At 33.5% G+C, this 22,683-nt stretch overlaps 1 protein-coding gene across 1 annotated transcript in view; it reads left to right on the top strand.

Annotated features, from left to right (window-relative positions):
* Positions 1 to 310: 310 nt before the first annotated feature.
* Positions 311 to 22,683, top strand: part of Brms1 (breast cancer metastasis-suppressor 1-like protein) — a 103,624-nt gene continuing 81,251 nt past the window's right edge. Inside the window, exons 1-3 of the mRNA XM_076120929.1 lie at positions 311 to 721; positions 1,693 to 1,843; positions 2,984 to 3,077. Of these exons, the coding sequence (XP_075977044.1) occupies positions 520 to 721; positions 1,693 to 1,843; positions 2,984 to 3,077 (447 nt within the window). The 5' untranslated portion in view covers positions 311 to 519. The remainder of the gene's footprint in view (positions 722 to 1,692; positions 1,844 to 2,983; positions 3,078 to 22,683) is intronic.

The raw sequence follows: 22,683 nt of genomic DNA on the forward strand, positions 1-22,683 counted from the left end.
AAAATGGTCAGACTTGATTTTACATTGGGTACAACGCTTTTAAAATATATTTTCTAATAGCTGAGTTTATTTCTTTTTTATACAATTGCTTAATATACTAAGAGAAGTGATACACATAATTCACAGCAAGTTCTGATAAATGTAGCTGCCTTTTTACCAAAAAAGTAGGCTTAGAAGAAACCGACAACGTAAAAAATCTTACGGTTTTCATGTGCGTTGTCGCAACCGCTATGCTTTCGGGGCCGGATAAAAATGTGAGGTTTGCAATAAAATTGCTATCCCGAAACTAGGCATTCCTAGCATAAGTTGATCTTTAAACAAAAGCATTATATGTAACAGTGTCTTTTTAAAAAAAATAATAATAAGCTGGCAACTCAAAATTTGACGTTGACAATTTTGACGTTCTAATTATTTGACAACTGACGGCCTACTTTCCAAAGGGAGCGAAAATCAACAAACAATTCGTAAATCCCTTCTAAAATTATAGAAAACGAGAAAAGCTTCGACATTTTTCGTAAAATGCCGTCGATGAAAGTGGAGGGTGATAGTGATGGGGATGGGGATTTGTCTGGGGGTGACACTGAGCGTTCGAATGGGTCATCGAGAGGTCCTGACAGAGATTCAAGTGCTGAGGAAGCTGATGAACCTGACTCCGATGACTCCTCGGAGATGGACGAGAGTGAATGCGAGAGGCGAAGGAACGAATGCCTCGATAACCTAGGTCAGTAGTACATAAATATTTTGAGGTTATGTTTACAAAACACAGAACATTTTGTCGACTGTTTTCGTTTTCATTTTAATCGTTATCTTGAATGAAGACAGATAATATTGTTGTTAAATTGTTGTATCACAAATGAATGTAATGAAAATTATTTTATTGAATTTGTAGAGATTTTTTTGGCATTTTTGTGTGACACAAACAATCAATATTGATTGTCATCTATGATTATGACTGATAAGAATTTTCAATACACTATGCGATTTACTTTACTTCTAGTATAGATCTCTTTAAACACTGAAGTTAAGGGTTGTAACTGTAACTTTAGATTTACACCCCTTTCACTTATAACTAGAAATAGTTATTTGACCTAGAAACTGAATGTGAAAACACTCAATTAGAAATAAGATCAAAATCATAAGAAGTAATCAAGTAAATCTGTAAAGTCACTCAAATACTGAAAAGCCTCGACGCTTTACCTACTCATATTTGTACTCTTTATTATTAAACATATCTATAACATGAAGACTTAACTGATTCCTATTAGCTTGATACTTTTCGCACTTTCAGTGATACATCTTGCACAAAATTCATATTAATATTTAATGTGCAAGTTACACTTGTCACATTTTCATGTCTGAACTACTTACTCAATGTAGGCTGCATTTAGCATATGGTTTGAAACCCAATGGTCACTCATACATAGGTTAAATTTTCCTTACAAAAAAGGAAATCTTATAGCCAGTCTGAAAAAAAATCTAAATGCTGTAATGCTAAATGTAGTGATTTGGGTGGTTTTGCTGCTGAAATTATTTATTTTCTTATTGGTATTACTATTCACACATGTGCATTAAAGCGATAACTTTTATTAAAACTATCAACTGAATTGTCTTTGCTTAACTTAATATGGCATAAATCTATATAGAAAAATATTTTTTTTACTTCTTCTAATTATACCGGTTTTTGTTTTCCAGCGAACCTGGAGCGGCAGTTCTCAGTCCTTCGGGAGCAGCTGTATTGTGAGAGAGTGAAGCAGGTGGACTACCAGCTGGCTGAAGTACGAGGAGGACGCTCACAGGAGTACCTCGGACCTCTGAGGAGACTGCAGGAGAATATGAGAATTAGGTAATAAAATTGATATCACTATTGTTACCAATTATAAATAAATGGTAGTGGCAATAGTTTTGTCAAGGTGATTGATTATAGTGAAATGGAAAGCTGATTTATTATTGGAAAATCCAGCAATATTGCTGCATATTAACACAAAAAAATAAAACATTTTAAATACAATAATACTCTGTATCAGTTATGTAGTTCAATTGATAAACCATTTAGGGAATTTCAACTCCTACTGTAATGTTAGTGGTGTTGCAAGTGCAAGTGAAAAGGCATTGTACCATGAAATCAATGAGAGATTTGCAAAGGTATTGAAAGTTTCATCAGTATGTCTATGACTACTACTATGTAAGACTTGAATCTGTATAACCTGGGGCTTTAAAGCACTACTCCTGTTTTTTAAACAAACACGCCAAATTGCGCGCTTTCAAATTTTAACATAGATCATGGCCACGTTCAGATAATGTGCTCTTTATGTACGTAAACGAAAACCGTACAAGAATAAGAATTTTACTAACGCTTAAGAACGATTATCTATACTAATATTATAAAGCTGAAGAGTTTGTTTGTTTGATTGTTTGTTTGTTTGTTTGATTGTTTGTTTGAACGCGCTAATCATAGGAACTACTGGTCCGATTTGAAAAATTCTTTCAGTGTTAGATAGTCCATTTATCGAGGAAGGTTATAGGCTATATGTAAATCATCTCGCTACTACCAATAGGAGCAGAGTACCAGCGGAAAATGTTACAAAAACGGGGAAAATTTTTAACGCTTATGTAACGCAAGCGAAGTTGCGCGGGTCAGCTAGTTTGGAATATTCACAATTTCTCACTGTTCGTATTTTAGGTTCACAAGCACTTCTCATTTATATATGGTTTTGAGCTTTTCTTTCCCGAATTTACATGGCAAATAAAATATTTAAACTAAATAATAATAATTTTGATTTTTAATTTTTTATTTATTTATTTAAATATTATTAAATAAATAAATAAATGGCAACCTTAGCATAACCATTATATTAATTTTACCATCAAGATATGATGAAGTACGTGTGTGTTATGCGCCGTTTTTGTATTGAAGAGGACGTGACATATGATAAAGAGAAAAAGTTTTTGATTGACATATTTAACCAATTTTCTTTTGCTCCAGGATCGAAGTAGCTGGTATTTTGAAGCAGATGCGAATAGAGAATATAAAGCACAAATACGAGGCTGAGGAGCAGGCTGCACACCAACATTTTAAGGTAGGAATAGTTTAAAGAGAGGAAAACTATAACAAAAATAGTCTAACAACTTAGTAGAAAGCCAGGGCATTAATGTATCTATACAAAATTTATTTATTTGAATTATGATTAAAATAGTGTAGCCATAGCAAACAACTATTCTCTGAATAAGTCTACTGGTCGAAATTCCCGATTCTGTGTAATTAACATACACCACTCGTGCGTTTAGTAAACGTGGCTCTCTACTAAGTTGTTGGAACTATACAAAACTGTCTACTGTATGTGACTTACAGTCGAATGCCGAAAGATATAATGTGGCAAAGACAACAGAATAGCATTTCGCTATGTAGGTATACGATAAAATATGGTATGATTTGCACCAAGTGCAAATGTATGAATCTTTGTACTGCAAGTTCTTGCTGATGTCAATTTAGACGTGATAAGAGCTAAAAATGTTAAGTCTAGTCTGTTAACCTGTTGTCTTATCGCCCAACGACCAGACTCTACTTTTTATGATTACGTATAGAGAAGCATAATAAAACTGCAGAAAAAATATAATTAAAACGAATTACCGTGGTCATCGACGGGAAATTCTTGTTTTTCTATTGCAAGATGTCTTTGGATGAAGAACTATAGCTTTGTAATTAACTAATGTTAGCTTCTTTATAATGTTAATTCAAATATCTGCGTCAAATTAGCGGTTACATAGTCGCCCACTAGACATCAGAGCCCTTTTTTTCAGCTTCAAAGAAGATTTTCTACATATTTTGTTTATTTTCTATTTAATTTTTACGTATATTATGTGTGGGTAAGCACTTAAATGCGTATCATATTATGTGAAGGTAAGTAAGTTTTAATAAAAGCAACATCTTCTTATTTGAAAAAGTGTATGATTTATCTAGTTCATGTTGGTGTGTAAAAAATTGTTTTGCAGCGTCTATATTGCTATTTATATTCTTAATATTGTACCATATAACGTGAAAATTTACGACGGTTACAGAAATTCCTAAGTTTCATTATTACGTGCATTATTTAATAACAAAAAAATACAAAACTGCAATCTTGTTTATATCGTCCTTCAAAAGTTGCAACATAATACCGATAGATGTCACTATTCTCAATAAACAAACTGCGTTGTAAAGCCATAGATGTCGCTAGCAGTATCAAATGCAACGAAACGAGTTCACTGAAAAATATATTTTTATGCTACACTTTGTCCATAAATTACTTTATTTGCATTTAAGATTTTTATTTTACGTCGAAACTTCAATTATACATTTATATCACGATTAATTAAGTTGAAATATTTATTTAAATAATATGTTTATATCAAATTAGTGTCATGTACCATATGCGTTCGGATTAATAGTGTTATCTACTGATGAGTCCTTAAACTAAGTTTAAATAGTAAAATACATGTTTAGCTATTCGAATGCCATAGAATGTCGGTCCTATGCGTGACGTAACAGTTCCCATAAAAGACTTCAACGCACTACGCACTCTATTTTCCTATTGTCCTATCGTATTCCTTCAAAAACTATTATAAACGTTACCTCTATAGAAAAAATGGTTTCTCCTACGTAGTATATGATTTCTTTTGATGATTTTAAGTACGGTTTAAGACTGTGTGTCCTTTATTTCTAACTAAAATGGATGCTATTGTTTGACAAAAACTTCGTTTATAGACGTATAAGTATCTTATAAAGTTATAGGAAATTATTTTCTAAAGGATAATCTTTGAAATCTTCGGTATAGATTCTAAACTTTATTTAATACTAAGCTATATTATTCTCCGTTTCGTAATCTCAATTCCGGGAAATATGCGGGAAATCTATTTACGCATGTATCTTCGCGAGAATCATTATTATGTAGATAGAATTCTGTGATAGTGAACGGGAAGGATTTCTATTTAGATATATTTTATGGAACTGATTCTTATTACACATAGTTTCATATATTGCTCCCAAAAAACCCTATATTATAGATTACGAGTACTACACGCCTTCAGAAATGGGTAAGCTATATTTTGTAATAAGTCTGTATGTCTTTCCCGACATTTTTTTCGCATTTTCCATTAATCGTTTCGTTTTTATCTAAAGTCGTAGTTCATATACAGACGCCGAAGATATGTGATTCCCCTAATAGTCTCTTAGACCTTAACCCTTTTAAACGACTTCGATGAGAATAAGAGATTATTTTTTTGTTTTGAAAGGGTATAACTACGAAGTTGGTCCAGTATTAATGACGTCCGAATTTGATAATCCTGAAGAAATTGTAAAGAACTATGAGATATTTTAAGGTCAATTACAGTTTCTTTTAGTTTATTCACTAAGCATTACAAATAATTGAATCGATTGCATAGAACTCGTACAGTTCGTTAAGATAGGTGTAAGATCTTAGTTATAGGCCCTAATCGTGTTGAGATCTAGAACGCCTTTAAAACAAAAAAAAAATGTCTAATGCGTCACACTGGTATCGTGAATCATTTAGAAAACTTAAATTATTTTCAGTTTATTTCCTCAACCCCTTTTCCTCGTTAGACATCTAGAATCTGTAACTTATAAATAAGGTGTTAGGTAATAAAGGCTCATTTTTCCTTCAACATTTTTCCCTAAGACGTGTTATCTTTAATGTTAAAGCTTACATAGATAAATAATAATAGTCTTTATCAGCGTTATGTGATAACGGGTTTATGTCATTTTTGTGTTACGTATAGATATTGAATCATTTCTGATGTCATTTATATATTTTGTACGTTTACGTCAGGTATTTTGGGTTTTTCACTATAATATTATAATTAGTGAATGCAATCCCGATCTCGCGGGATCCCGATCTCGCGAGATCCCGTGTATTTTTTCGGGATCAATCCCGAAGCATAATATGACGAGATCCCGTTCGGGATTGTCGGAGAGGGCATTTTCAGCAGCTGGCTACATTGCAATAGACTTAAGATGCCGATTAGAAGCTCGTACTATTGATACACTTTGTATTTTAAGAGGCTACTTTCAAAATGCCATGTGATTACTTTTTATTTTGATCTCCTGGAGCTACACCTACTTTTTTGATTATGTTCATGTTATCACACCTGTTAATTATGTTACGTTGTTAGTAATATTCAAAAATAAAGGCTTTTATTTTCTTTCAAATAATAATTTATTGCATTCACCACACTATCACACACATATTACATTAAACAAGCCGTTCGAATTGTATTATTTTTACTAACTAGACGGGATCCCGAAAATCTCGGGATCCCGCGGGATTGATATTTCTGATTGCGAGGGATCTCGAGTTGACGATCTCGAGTCGGGATTGCATTCCCTAATTATAATGCAACGGGTCTTATACGCGATTGAAAATTTAAAGGTTAGGATACCTTATTTGCTGCCCGACGTATAAGACCCATTGCATTATAATATTATGTGTACTAGTCGCGAGAGTTTAGAAACGTTAATTTTTCACTATATTTTGGAACTAAGAATAAATTGTAGGAATAATAATATTATTTCTTATTTTTCTTTTCGCCACTATGTATTTGAATGACTGGGACTTTCTTATGTCTCCGTTAACTCCTTTAAGAATAAAATCGTGTTTTATGCATGTTTCGTTAATTATGCGAAATGTTATACGTATTGTTAATATTTAATCGTAATATTTAACATTATATGGGAATTTGCGACAAGCAACGTTTCAGCGCAGGTTACATTGACTGTAGGGCAGGCTGATTTACCTTACATGCAAACCTATATAAGGATTTTCTAGTACATAGTAATGTAGTGATCAGAGTTTGACTCAATATTACGCTTATTTCAATTAGAAAACAAAATGACTCTTATCCTGATTATTATAAGAAGGTTAAAATGTATGAGTATGTATGTAATGAGTGTTGTTATATACTGAATAACTGGAACAATATTAAAAAAATACGTTTCTAAAAAAAAAAAACTACTACCTTTTGAAGCCACTTTCCCTTAGGTACAATTTTTTCGTACTTAATCATTGTTATAAGGTTAGTTGCCTAAAATTAAAGCTTATCCAGATTAACGCACTATGGTGACCTCTTGACTTTCAATGGAGAATGTTACTAGGTATGCCAAATCGCTTGAAATTTTGACTCGATAAAGCCTGTACATGTACATGAAAACTAGTTTTTGTTTTAGTCAAAAATACCAAGTAGTTTTGATTTTACAAGCATGCAAAGTTTCAAAAAATATCGAGTCCCGCTAACAGCGTGACGTCATAGTACACCATGCCGCGCGGGCCGCGTCCCGCTTAATATCAAGTCTCCAGCCGTAGATGTAATAGCTTATGCAGTATTTTGTTGTGTTTTCGTCTGCTTATTACATTTAAAGTGTAATAATAGTAAATATTATTAAAAAAGACTATGTGAGCCAGACTTAGAGTAATGTAGAATGACGTCACACCGACTCGCGCGGTTACAACTTGTTTTACTTATAAATCGGAAACTAATTGACGTATCAAAGTAATTCTTTCACTAGTATTTTTTATTTTTAACAGAGAATATGGAGAGCTAATAATCCATATTTGTTAACATTCTCCATTGCAAAAACAAAAAGGAATCTTGAGAAAAGAAACGAATTTAACGAAAGGCAGGTTTCCAACATTTCAGTAATAGTCTTATTACTTTTAATAGAGAAAACATAGAAACAAAGGTTCCTTCCATAACATAATCATTACGTAAAGGTATATAATAATAACATTTGTACAAACGCGATAGTTATTGAAACCGGATAAATTTATCCGCCCATTTCCACTTCAGACTGCCCGACTGCGCTACGTCAGCTATTTGTGTTTCGCCACAAACGACCCAGTTGTCTTGTTACTAATGTAACGTAGATGTTTTATTACGTATTTATTGTTTATCTCGTTTGTTTCTAAGTTAAATTGAATGCAGGGACTATATCTTTTGTGTTAGGTAATCTTCCTTATATGAAAAACTTTTATAAGAAATTAAGTTGTGTCCCGGTAATACAATTAACCCAAAAGTTTAAATAAGCCATAATTAAATTTCATATGCAACAATCTATCTAATATATAAAATTCTCGTCACAGTTTTCGTTACCGTACTCCTCCGAAACGGCTTGACCGATTCTCATGAAACATTGTGAGCATATTGAGTAGGTCTGAGAATCAGCCAACATCTATTTTTCATGCCCCTAAATGACACCTTTTTTTTATGGCAAAACAACGAGTGCCGGGTCAAATAGTCTTCGTTATAAGAAAACTTTTAAAAGGAATTAAATTGCGTCACGGTGATAAATTTTACCCTTACTTTAGTTAAGTATGTGTATGTAGATATCAAATGAGTTTAAATAACCCACTATTAAATTTTATATGCAACAATCTATTTTATGAATAAGATAATCGTTTATCTGTTATCGATTGTGAACTATTGCGAAGTCCATATTACACCTAAAACGGTTTAAAATACGACATCATTTTTAACAAGATGTGCCTAAGTGAAATAAACGAATTTTGTAGTCCATAGCAAATCACGTTCTTTAGTCTCTGCTTACCTAGAAAAAGAGGTGCTATTATGTACATATGGCTATTTCTAGCTAGTATATCGAGGCGTTTCGTGCTATGATCCAAGTTACTGGGTTGTGGGGTTCTGATAGCCAATCGCTTCATGTAAAATACTAGTATTCAGCTTCATCTAGTGAGATTAGAAGCTTACTACAGCGTAGTTGAAAGTACAGCTACCGGTGATGATGTTACCGAGTACTGCATTTAAAATAATAATCACTTAAATTAATTAAAAACTTGTATGTGTTCAATATAAGTGGTACGTTCGTCCCCGATCTATTGTTAGTCGTGGCCTGAAGACGAAGCCTTACAGTCGGTTGACAGAATCGATATCGCCACGTACTGCCTTGTAAATCCAATATGTTAACTGCACTTGTTATTTTACGCTGAAATTTGTAAAAGCCTCTTTGAATTGCCTTAGTGGAAAACTAATAGGGAAAGCTGAATGTCTATTAGCAATGATTTTGATGAATTAGTTATACAGGAAGTTTGTATTTTGATAGATTGATTTTTTTTAATGTTAAATGCGTATACGATATTTTTGCTTCGGGAAATCTTTTGTCTTAGTAACGAGTATGAGAGTAACAGATGTGGATTAAGTCACATCGCTAGTTATGTAGTTTGTAGTACGTAGCTGTATGTTGAAGTTATTTTGCAGAAACATTCATAAGTATCTAAATCAAATATCAATCATGTGTTAAATAAATCGAGTTCGGAACAGTTCCTTTTGTACAAAATGTCGAATTTACAATAATAAGGTAATAAGAGACTCAATAGCCCAGGTGTATGGAAATACTTTTTTTTTCTTTATACATAAATATGAGGAATATTAATTATAAATTATGCAACAAAATATACGAAAAATAATGCTACGGTACTCGCTTATTCTTAAAAAAATGCATCCTAAAATTTATCTATATACCTATACCACATTTAAATTATGATACAAAGAGTATAGAAAATTCCTTCCCAAAGCCACTCGTAGATACATAAACCTTTATAACTAAAACTCGCATGGTATCACGACAACCGTCACACACGGCACACAATACTCGTGTCATCGACACGGCGGCCATTCATGAAGCCGTGACGTCACGTCCGGTGCGCAGGCGCATTGTGCGCGCTTACGCGTCGCCTCGCCGCGCTGTGTAGCGACTGTTTTGTCATGTATGTAGTTTTCTTTAGGGGTTAGGAATTGTTTATTATATACGACGTTGTATGTTTATGTATTTTGAGATGAACTCCAAGTATCTCAAAATAAGCTAAAAAATATTTTCATTGATCAAAGCACCTAATTACCAGATTATGCTCCAAATAATACTTAGTTGTAATCCATACTAATATTATAAATGCGAAAGTAACTCTGTCTGTCTGTCTGTCTGTCTGTCTGCTACTCAATCACGCCTAAACTACTGAACCAATTTGCATGAAATTTGGTATGGAGATAGTTTGATACCCGAGAAAGGACATAGGCTACTTTTTACCCCGGGAAAATGACGCATTTCCCGGGAAAATTCGGGTTTCACCACCGAAGTCGCGAATAATCGATATTATAATGACATTGAATTAACAAAATTCCGTTGTCATGGCAACAGTTTTAATGGCGGATACGCTTGAGCGCGAGTTATATGAGATATAAATAGTTTTGAGAATATTTTTCGTGAAAAAAAGCACATTTTGTTGTTAAGGAATAATTAAGCTTTGTATTAGTAAAAAAAAATCATTCACGCGAGCGGAGCCGCACGGGTCAGCTAGTTTATTATATGATAGGAAAGCAACTGGTTTTGTAATATGACTGAGGTATTCTTAATGTGGTTACTGTTTTCAAGGATATAACTGAATATAATGAGCCCTCAATGGTCTTTGCTATTCAAGAAAGTATAAACCTACACTGAAATCATTACGATATTTCTGATGTGAAACATTATTTAACGAATCATTCTGTCATTGTAACGAATAATGTGTACCTCACTCAAAATGTGGGACGTAAAATTGTTCCTTAGTAAATAAAATTACAAGAACACCTTCTACAATATGTATACAGTGAAAATTGTTACGCATCCAATATTAGCCAGTTTAGTTACAAATAGCGATTCTACTATAAAGCGAAGTAGTTATAAAAACTATAATAGGTAGAAAACTATTGCATTTCTCGTAGCCGTTCGCGCATGGCGACTCATGGCACTGTGTTATGATATTACATACTATGAACAGCTATAATGCAGGCTTAGACAAACATACCTACTTGGAAATTATAACATTTTATAGAAATCGGGCGAGTTTCTTAGTGTTATGGTAATATATTTTGCCTTGGTTGTTCCTTGAAGGTCTGATTCTGTGCTTTAAAAGGCTTGATTTTCGGGAAATCGAAAAATAATTCAGCAATGAAAACTGTTTTATTTGACTTACGAGTAATTTTTTTTTCTAGTAGTGGGATGAGAGCTACCTTTATTAGTTCCCAACTATTTAATTTCTATTTATGAAGTGTAGTCGTATTTTCAAGTTTACGCGTCAATTATTATTTTCATTTTTCTTTATCTAGCATCTTTCTGTGTCCCACTGCTGAGCAAAGGCCTCTCCCCTAAATCAAAATCAAAATCAAAATCAAATCATTTATTCATTTAGGTCAAATATTGACACTTATGATAGTCGTTACAATTACTGAATCTACCACTAGCTCGGAAAGGTGGTAGAGCCTTATGAGAAGAGCTAGCGAGAAACTCACGGCCACTCTTTTCAATCGCCAAAAAGTTTTACAATGTGGTTGATACAATAATTGATCATGCGAGGAGCTGCCAACAATCAGCGATATAGACTAAACGTCAAAGGACTTCCAGTCCTCTCGGTCGCTTTCTGCGTCTGACCATCCGTCCAGAAACGCGTCCATGTCGTCCCGCCATCTCCGTTTACATTTAAACAAATAATTAATAATTAGTCCTGGTACAGTCTCATTGTTAAGATTCACGAAATCTGTAAAAAAACAGAACTTTTTGTAAATTAACTGACTCCAATCAAGTAAAACGATGAAAATTGGAATTTTAAATCGGAAAAATAAAGGCTTAGTAACATTTTTCACTGAATTTATTCAATATTATTATGATAAATATAATTTTCACAGCGGATGTTGTTATAACCTTTTATCTTTTGTTGTTTAAACGAGGTGTCACATAAAGTGAGGATATGGAATTACGATGTATAAGCCCTTTGTTTTAAAAAGGACTGTTAAATATGCTTTATATTAATGAAGGTAATTACTGTAAACAATTAGGTCATGTTACGTAGTTTCCGAACTTCCGATGCAGGTTGATTCCTGCTACGTGCTCGTAGGCGAGATGACAATAAACTTTAATTTGAAAGTATTATTCATATAATATGTATTTTATCAAAAAAATCTAATTGACTATCTATTTACCAACTAATTAACTAATACATTGACTTTCTTTGCTGTTAAAATAAGCTGTTAAAGGTCTCGTGTACGCTTTGTGAATGCAACGGCTTTTCCCATTTCAGTTAAAATGTTAGTCTCAATAGAAAATCCAATTATAGCCCCCTAATATGTGAAAATATCATACTAATTTACATAATCTATCCAGTCTCACTGTCGGGCAAATACGAATCCGTATGTATAAGACAAAAGAATCTACAGTTTCTAAGATAAACTAAGTTATAAGTAAGTTGAACGTTTCCTCTTCGCCCCAGTTCGGGAACTCTCGGCAACTCTCGGTAACTTTCGGGATTTGTCCGTGTTTTAATAACTTCGAACTGAACGCAAACTTTGTCAAGTAAAACCGTGTATAAAACTTTATGTATCAAATGATTTATGTATGTAGTTTTAGAAGTAAGAGTTGTTTGAGTATGTTGGTTTGTTTGTCACACGGTTATGAAACTACTGAATAAGTTAAAACCAATGAAAGTTTAGAATAGGTACTGATTTACGTCTTATCTTAACTTAGCTTTCTGCCCTCGGCTTTGCCGGCGTTGATTCTCAGTCTCTTCGGGAGAAATCTCCAAGTATCCTCTCTTATTACTCCTATACACCATCCTGAGAAATTTTCATACCAAATTTCAACTTTCTACGCTCAGTAGTTTTGGCTGTGCATTGTCCATCAGTCAGTCACTCAGTAACAGAAGAGTTTTATAGATTTGAGAATATAATGTATAGGACTTATTACGGTGTAGCTAGAAATAATTTGTACACACATTTATTTATCAAAGTACAATACTACTAAAATTAAAATATAAAACTGGAACAACAAACATTGTGTAGAATTTTCAGTTTCAAGGAAATGTAGGTAGCAAAGCACCGTGGTTATCAAATTAAGGTTTTGACAGACAGAACATTTTCCTGTCTAGTCGTTTCAACTTTTGATAATTAGAAATACTGTTTTTATGAGCTTTTCAAACAAAAGGTTTTGTTTTCTGATTCGATCACTGTACAGTATATTATAATATTTTTTCAAATTTAATACATCTTTATATTATTTACCTCATCAAGGTACAGAAACTTTCAAAAATCCTTTAAGTTTATTTATACTTTCCTCTAGCACGAATACAGGATCTGCAACGCCTTACAAAAGACCTTTGCACCAGTCAAGCAAAATTCCTTGCATTTATTTCTTCTGACGTTGTGTCAATTTTCTGGCGAAGTTTTGATAGATTTTGTATTGATTTCGAATAGACTTTTTCTTTTATGCATTCCCAGTAAAAAATATCCACTGGATTTAGATCGGGGGAACGAGGAGGCCATACAATTGTACCACTCCGTCCGATCCATTTTCGGGGATACTCGTCGTTCAAATAAAAATAACATTTTTAATGGCAAGAAAAGTGGCAAGTGTTGCACCATTTTGAAATCTTGACTAAATGCGCCAACTTTTGAAATAACTTGCCAAGGGTAGTGTAGTACATTTTTTTTTCAATATGAAGCGACAAAGTTAACTAACGATATTTTTGTGAACCATGACTCACTAAAACTTAACGTTTTTTATTAAATTAACAATGTTTTGTGCATTAATTTGTTTTACGATTAATAGCATATTTAATGAAGATCACGAAATTGAAAAAAACACAGCGAAATTGTGACATTGGTGATCACAGGAGTTGAAAATGCGACCAAGGGTGTGGAATTTCAACTTTTTTGAAAAGTGTCTATTATTGCTGAACTAAGTGATATGGAATTTTTTTTTTATTTTTCCTCGAACCGGTATGACTTGGCCTTTCATCCTGTCTCGGATTATCGTTGAGTTTTGGGACACCCTGTATATTAAACATGCAACGAGTTAATAGTTATGATTTTGATAATTCGAATCTTTAAATTAAATCTGAAAGCCAAGTGTAGGTCAGGACTTTGCATTCCTTCAAAAACTGTTTTAAAGAAGCCTCTGGCATGCGATGCTGCTTCACGTTGTTTTCATTCACACCTTAAACCGATGATGATTTTACGTGACCATATCATTAATCCTATTGTATGAAACCATGACAGGTCAACTGACACTATTTTGTCTGACTTACCTTTGAATTCTGACCGCCTATATGATCTTCTGGATGGTGTTATATGCGACTGTTAACCAAAAGGTCTAAGGCTCGATTACAAGATCGGAAAAGTGCTCAACGACTTTTCTAATTCATATTAGATTATTTTCTGTTGTAGTTGATAACGCTTGGCTCGCCCACTATTGCATGGGTCTAAGGATCGAAACGAAAACGAAACGCGGGTATGATTCATACACCTCTGCACACATCTTTGGGTATTTAATTACAGGCGTGATGGTATGTATGTATTTATGTAAGTAAGAATTTAAGTATGTTTATCAGTTGTCTATCTATGCTTAGTTTGGAATCAGATGCCATTGTGTGTGTTGTCCAAATATGTTTTCTTATTTATTTATAATAGAGTAAGTGTATCGATAACACTGTAGAAGCATCGTGTACTGTTTGGCAACGGTATTGTTTGCGCAGGCGCGGCCGCGGGATGTGACGTAGCTAATTGCGACCATTGTTTGTGTGGATTTAGGTCGAACGGAAACATGCAGGTTTTTATGTATTTGAAAGTCGAGTTTGAAGTATTGATTGGCTTGTATTCAGAATTCTGGTGATTTAGTATATACAAATGTTTAGTATAGGTACAAGACTAGTTAGTCGTCTGTTACAACTAGATGTGATATACTAGATTTAGCCCCCATTTTTGGTAAAATAATTTGATGAAAGAAAATTGCAATGGTCATTGTTTGGTTCAGTTGTTTTACTTTATCCCTAAGAGTATTAACTAAATATAGGTTTAATTCGCAAATGGAGTAAAATCTTTTATATAAATTCGATAAAAAAAATGCAAGCGGACTAAAAGCAAACAGGTTTTTCCCGATCCCGTGATGTCTCACTATATTTTCAGAAATCTTTGAATAAATGTTTTTCTTTGACAATAATTAAGCATAATATAGTTTTCGAAAAAAAATGATTCAGTTGGATTCCTTGAAATGAAACGTCCTTAATAAACTTTAAGGCACAAACAACATCCATGTGAAAATCTTTGAAAAATATTCTCCTAGATTTTAAATACTTCAATCTAACCTGAACACAGCTGTAGAGAGTTTAAAGTATTCTTTTATAAAGTTTCCTTTATAAGGAGTGTTTCAAATAATCCTTGAACGAAAAAACAAAGTTAAATATTCGCCTTGAGTTCTCTCAACTCACAAAGTTGCTTCAGAAAGTTCTAGTCTTGAGAAATGCTTCAGTTTGCTGTATACTTGGATGTTTGTGTTCCATCTACAATATCCAGATAAATAAAAATGTATCACCCAAATATACATATTAGGTCGGAGAAAAAGTCTTTTCGCATTATAGTATGTATGAACTTGTAATAAAATCTTTTCTCTACACAAAAAGCTCGATATTTAGGTACCTAACGAGCTCACTGAAAGAAACTTAATGAACTGTGTACTCATTTGTAATTCTTGAAGCCAAAGAGACTTTATTACAAGTTCATACATACTATAATGCGAAAAGACTTTTTCTCCGACCTGATATATACACGCATAGCATCCAACTTTCACTTGGCCATAGTGGTGGACTTAAGGCCTAATCTTTCCCTCATACCGGGAGAAAACCGTAGTCCAACAGAAGTAAAGTAATGGGTTAAATTTATTTATCACTAGCTTTTACCCGCGACTTCGTCCGCCACCTGAATTTTCCCATGAGAATGCGTCATTTTCCTGGGGTAAAAAGTAGCCTATGTCCTTTCTCGGGTATCAAAATAACTCCATACCAAATTCCATGCAAATAGGTTCAGTAGTTTAAGCTTGATTGAGTAACAGACAGACAGACAGAGTTACCTTCGCATTTATAATATTAGTATGGATTTACCTCAAGTATATCGATTTTTGCGCTGAAAAAACATGCGTACATATTACTGCCTTTTTCACTGTGTAGCCTTTAATAAACTATATAAGTAATGCCACAATCTATTCTACATATTTAAACAGTACAATTTTCCATACAATGTTAAGGCTTTATTATTTATTGACGTAGCTATATTGATTAGTTTTTCTATTTTCGCACGCCTGATAATGTTCCCACGGAACTCAAACGAACGGTAAAATAAATAATGTATTGAAATGTAAAATATTTTTAGTTTGAATGACTGTAAGAGAAATTAGTGCTCAGTAAGGTTTTAGGTAGGTAGGTTAAGGTAGTCCGTGCCTCGGAGAACACGTAAAGCCGTCGGTCCTGCGCCTGACCTCTCACTGGTCGTGTCGGTTATCCGTCCCACCAAACTATGAGAGTGATGGAATAGAGAGTGTACCTGTGTATTGTGCACACACTTGGACACTATAAACAAAATCCTGCACAGATGGCCAGTTTCAATGAAACTGACCGCCGTAGCCGTATATCGGCTAGGAGGGACATTAAGGTTTTAAAAAAATATGTTTGTGGCCCAGCGATCGGGGTTGTGGCCAGTAGCACGATTCTGTACAGTCGGTACTTACGAGTACGAGTTTGACATTTAATGTGTACTGCAAATATAGTTTCTACGACGCCCGCTAGAGGCCCAGAACCGATTGTCATACAAATTTTTTCCGACAGCTAGCCGGTTGTCGGTAGTCAAAAGTGGTAGAGAATCGAGCTGTTCTTGCTTTACTTTGTGTCCGTTGTTTGTATGTTTTTAAAACTCCCCGCTACACGAAGATTAACACTGTGCAATATTTTTTTTTCAAACGCCCCTCATTAGGAATCCTCGAAAAAGTGAGACTAAAACAGACTCGTTGTTTTATAGTAACGTCGCGCATTTACCGAGAGTTATTTAAATAACTAAAAGAATGACCTTCTTGTTCATGAAAATATATGAAGTTACGAAAGGCTTATAAAGAGTTGTTTCTTTCTCTCGTTAGCGAAATGAAAAAGAGAAAACATATTATAGTAGCTTTTTAACTAAAATAGGTTTATAGTGTGTTTGAATAAGAGAGTAAGTGTATAGTCCTGTCTTCTTCTATTGTACATTTCATACGCGCTTTCTTGTTTTAAAGTAGATTGCTTAGCACAGTTCAATCGGGAATATTCTTTTTACTTCAGTGGAAAATGTTGACAGATTTTTTCATACATTTTTGATTCATATGTTAAACAGAATATCTGACTTATACTTAAGCCGTAAAACTAGCCTTAAATAATTATAATGTAATAATAATTTACACTTTACCTCGTCTTTGTTACATTGTCGCGCAAAGGGTATTATGTGCTTTATTTAGTTCACATAAGCAGAATAACGAAAAATTCTATTTCTTATATAATTCTGAGGAGTTTTTTAACCAGTCAAACAATATAACACTTTTATCACTGTTATAATGGCCTATTATCTCATTACCAATAGATAACGAACTATAATTGAATACATTTCACTCCTAAACAGCCAAAACTATAATATAGCAAGCAATTAATCGTGTAGTGTAACAAAATGACCCTAAATTAGTTGGAGTACTGTGCTCCGGAATTGGTTCAACGGCCCGCGTGTCAATGACCTCGCGACGTTTTCAGACATACTACGCTTCGTTTGAAGGGCTTATGATATTGGGTTCGTGGTTTAGTTTTTGTTTATAATACAGGTATATTTGGTGGTTTAAAGAGAAAAATATTATGCGTGAGACAAATCCTCAACCATTTTATATCTTGTTGTACTATATTATATCTTTCTTGTGTTTCTGTGCTGGTTTCACTAATAAACTTTCTTCTTTCTTTCTTTCTTTATCTGGTATATTTTAGAAGAAGATCCTAGGTTTCCAATTATTAATTTTCCAATTTTTAAACATTCGCATTGTATGTTTAATATATGATGGGATACGGGAATTAACGCGAATACACATTTGTTCATGTAGTTAAAAGAAAAATATAAGTTTGATACGGGAATTCACGCGAACACTATGGTTTTAAGAAAAGCAGTTTGACTTTAATGAAAGAGAATATATGGCTTGACTTTGTTCTTTGAGCACATTGTCTAGTAAAGGAACATAGGTTTAATATAGGTTCCAGCGTATGTGAAACGTATTTTTGGAATAACCATTAACATACTAGCGTAGGCGTGATTACACGTTATATTAAAGTACTACGTGGAAAAGTTATTTATAAAAATTAAATCCGTTTTGGAGTCGTTTCCAAAACATTTTTGGTTTCAGGTCTTTAATAGAAAGGTCATCTCTAAAAAGATTTTTGATTTAAAAGTTATAATAAGATATACAGACACTAAAAAGAGTAAATATAAGTATACATACATACACAGCTATAATACAGTATCTAAAAATAAATAATTATAATCTATTCTAATACATACATATACACTATTCTCATAATGATAGCCTAACCTAATAATGTGTTTGAATCGATCTTCATATCATAGCTAAACGAAACAAAAGGGCTTTTTGTAATAGATGATACTATTCTATTATAATAGATGATAAGTATTATACATATTAACAAAAACGCTTTATACTGTAACTAACTTCTGATCGAGACAAATAATTCTCATCATAAAAATACATAAATCACGCCTGTTATGCCTTAATTCCGCCATTGCAATATTAGTCCTATTTAATATGATGCGAGCCTATTGCCATAAACTGTGTACGTAACGTAATTGCAGGTTACAATTGAGAAAAGTTCTAATAAAATGAAAAGACCAATAGCACATTTCCCAAGTCGGGAATAAAAATCCAAGCACGCCTGGCAATCGGCCGTCTCAAACACTTCCGCCCGGACGAAAGAAGCAAACGAATAAAGGGTACTAGTGGATATTTAGCAATAAAAAATAACATCTAAGTTGTTTAAAAACTAAACACAGTCTATCAGCCTAGCTTTTCTTCAAACTATGTTGAATTCGGTTTCCAGTCTCACCGGATACAGCTGAATACCAGTGTTATGCATGGAGCGATTGCCTATCGGACCTCCACAACCCAGTTACCTGGGCGACACGATACTCTTCGGTAAGACTTGTTCGAGCTCCTCCGTGTTTCGGAAGGCACGTTCAATTGTGGGTCCCGGCTGTCATGTTCAAAGATCGTTTTCGTTGACAGTATTCAAGAGCTTGAAAGTCTGACAACCAATTTTACCGATTAAACACAGTCTGACTTACATACTTATAAACGCAGAGTCAGCACGGATTACCTAATCCATGGTCATTTCTAACTAATTCGAAAATACCTGTGAGGGAACAAGACAAAACACTATAACTTATCCTAGTTTGTTAGTTTAAGTTTTGTCTCAAAATTAACTTTATAAATGTCTTTTCAATCTGGAAATGTGGAAATATTTGTCCAACCATTTACAGCTGCAAACTCAACAAGCCGAGCTGAAAGTTTCAGGACTCAATTAATGTACGTCGTCTTGTAGTTGGATAAATAACTCGGTTTGACTTGATAGTTTTAGTTGAGTTACGCTTTTCTTGTACTTTTCAGTCCTTAGATATTAAGATAAAGATTGTGGATTATATTTTGGGAATGAAATAAGTATAATTGTAAACTTTAAGTTTAGGTTACTTTAACGATCGTGTAGATTAGTATTAGTAGGTTCAAAAACACCAATATCGTTGCTTCTAAATTATTGGTACAGTACTTTTGCGTACTTTCTGAATCTCAGATTCGGTAGAATATGAAACCCTTGAACAATGAGAGATTGTCGCCAAAACTTAGCGTCCCGCTTTTAATTGTAACTTATGTTCTGCTGCCTTTATTGTCGGAAAATAAGGATATGTAAATGACGTATTTGTAATTTATCTTTTGACATAAATGCCTTTGCTGAATTGCTATGACTATTCTAACCCCTGGCTTCACTAACAAAGATCAGCTGATAAAGATACGATGCCCAAACTATATAGTAGCCCATAATTCTTGCTTCTTTTGGTACCATATACATATGTATATACCGACGAACTTTCAACTTTTATTAAATAACTAGAGACCGCCCGCGACTTCGTCCGTGTGGAAACCCTTTCCATGTAAATCCCGATCCCTCGGGAACTCCGGGATAAAAAGTAGCCTGTGTTTTTCCGGGTCTTCGGCTACCCATAAACCAAATTTCATCGTAATCGGTTCCGTAGTATTTCCGTGAAAGAGTACTTAACAAACTTATACATACGTTCTCACAAACTTTCGCATGTATAATATTAGTAGGATTTAATTTGCTATCTTTTTATCAGGAATATAACATAAACGTTTCTAATCTACTTCAAGTAATACTCTATTCACTTAAGAAAATACGAGGTTTTCTTAAGAGACTCCAAGGAAATATTAACGTGATCTATTTTCATTGGAGACCCGTTCCTTTGTCTCTGTAATTTAATTATTTGTTCTCTCTTCTACGTTTTGTTTTAAACCACGCTTAATGTTGTTTTCTTCTGCCTAGCGATTTGAAAGATAAATCTTATTCTTTTCCGGGATGTTTAATTGATGTGGTTTTGCAATTTGCGAAGGCCAGCTTTTGTTTGTAAAGAATGTGCTTATTTTCCGTGAATGTTAAGCAACTGATTATAATCAATTGATTATAATAATTATTATAGTAGAAGAGTTTTTATAATTGAATTCAGACGAAAGTCACCATAGATCACAATATTCTAAATGCTTGTGTTAATAATTTATGTCTGTAAGACTGTTTTGTTTTTCCAATTGAAACCTTAATTAACTAAAGTTATATTTTGTGAATTAATAGCATTACTTATAACAAGTAAGAACTTTATTCAATACGTAAAGAGCTTTATACAAAACCCAAAAACCAAGATCGTAAAAGAAAACCTTTCGTGTTAAAACAAGGCCTAGACAACCTTTATACAGCTCTATTCGTATTTGAAATCATTAATCTCGCGGAGCCGCAATAGGCATTTTATAAAGCAACCCCAAAACGGCTTAAATAGGGGATGTAACTTTAAACACGTGCTAAACCGCACAGGGCAATTAGTAAACAATATCTCTCATTAGCCGAAACCAAAACATTGACAGTTTTCCCTGCGAACAGGACCTAACCCTTTTCTCAAACAATGCAGTTCATTAATCCTATAAATTAATCGTGCAGATGTAGTCTAAAACGCATGCCAAAAGAGTGATATGTGACAATTTGCATGCGGCAGTAGTCGGGTGGCAATAACAGTCGAGTTGCATCGCTACGGCAACTGCATACGAAATGTTCAAGCCCGTTGATTCACTTGAACTCTGATTTTTATTAGAGAATTTGGAGCAAATTGTTGACTTGATGATGTTTTTAACCGACTGTAAAAAAGAGGCGGTTTATATTTTGCTTGTATTTGAATATGATTGGTAGTTTTTTTTTAGGGTTTTCATTTCGTTTATACTTACTTGAATATTAGGGTTCATTTCGTTTATATTTTTGGGTAATTTTGATGATTCTTTTACAAACATTCAACGAAAATATTGCTTATGTAAGATTGCAATAATAATAATTACTGTTGTTTAGATACTTGAGTGTGTTTGTTCCGATTAGTCAAGCAATAACGAACTTTCTTTACAATAATAAGGCGTTGTTAAAATTAATTGCATGCTATTAATGGTCTGTTCATTTCCAATCTGTTCGTTTCAACAGCTTCCTTTAAATACGATACACAATTAAATACTATATAGGTAGGTACAATTAAAGTCCGAATTTATGTATTCTATTTTGTGAAAATTTATTATTAGTAGACAACTATCTTTAATTGCATCTCATATCAAACTAACACGTAGTTAAATAGAATAAGTATAATCCTTGGAGGTCGTGTGTGTCACCACCCTTACACCCAAGTTCGAATGCAATTTAGTGCCTTTTTACGGCCACGAGATTCAATAATTTTGTGAAAAGATTCAATTTTATCATATCATACTAATATAGATATAAATGATATAATAAATGCAAAAGTTTGTGAGGATGAATGTATGTTTGTTTGTTTTTAAAGTATTCTTTCACGAAAAACTACATGACAGATTTAATGAAATTAGCACACAGGGTATTTTGTATCCTGGAAAATCTTTTCACGCTGATGAAGACGCGGGCAGAAGCTGGTTTTTCATAAGATGATGTATTAATGGTTTTAAATGGCCACCGTTTATATCCTGTCAAAAATGAACAAGTTTGAATCAAAAAGTTATTTTGCTTTACTGAATATATGTACGTGAGGGGCTATCACGTATCACAGTTGATAACTATTTGAAAGCAAATATGCTGTGCATTGTTTTCTTTCTTAGATTCCAGTGATTAACACGTTACGTCAAAGTAGCAATCTACTGAATAGTGGCCATCGGTTTGACGATAACTAGTTGTCAACTGAGATAGGCAAATACTAGTCTTTTACCTGGTGATGTGTTGCTTATATTTCAAACAAGATATTCCTATATTTCTTTAGTTTACTTCTGATGTATTTATTCAATGGCGTTTGATGTCTAAAGAATAGCCATTTCTTTTTCCTAGTCAAAGTTACGTAACAAAGCAAGGAAATACTTACTAATAAAGTATAAATAAATGTCAAAACTTATTAATTACTATGAGAAATAGCATTATTCTAGCCTGAGTTAATTTTATAACAGCAAAGATTGTTCTACAGCTCATAAGATATGATTAA

The sequence above is a fragment of the Anticarsia gemmatalis genome, chromosome 12 (assembly GCF_050436995.1).
Source record: "Anticarsia gemmatalis isolate Benzon Research Colony breed Stoneville strain chromosome 12, ilAntGemm2 primary, whole genome shotgun sequence".
NCBI classification, from domain to species: Eukaryota; Metazoa; Arthropoda; class Insecta; order Lepidoptera; family Erebidae; genus Anticarsia; species Anticarsia gemmatalis.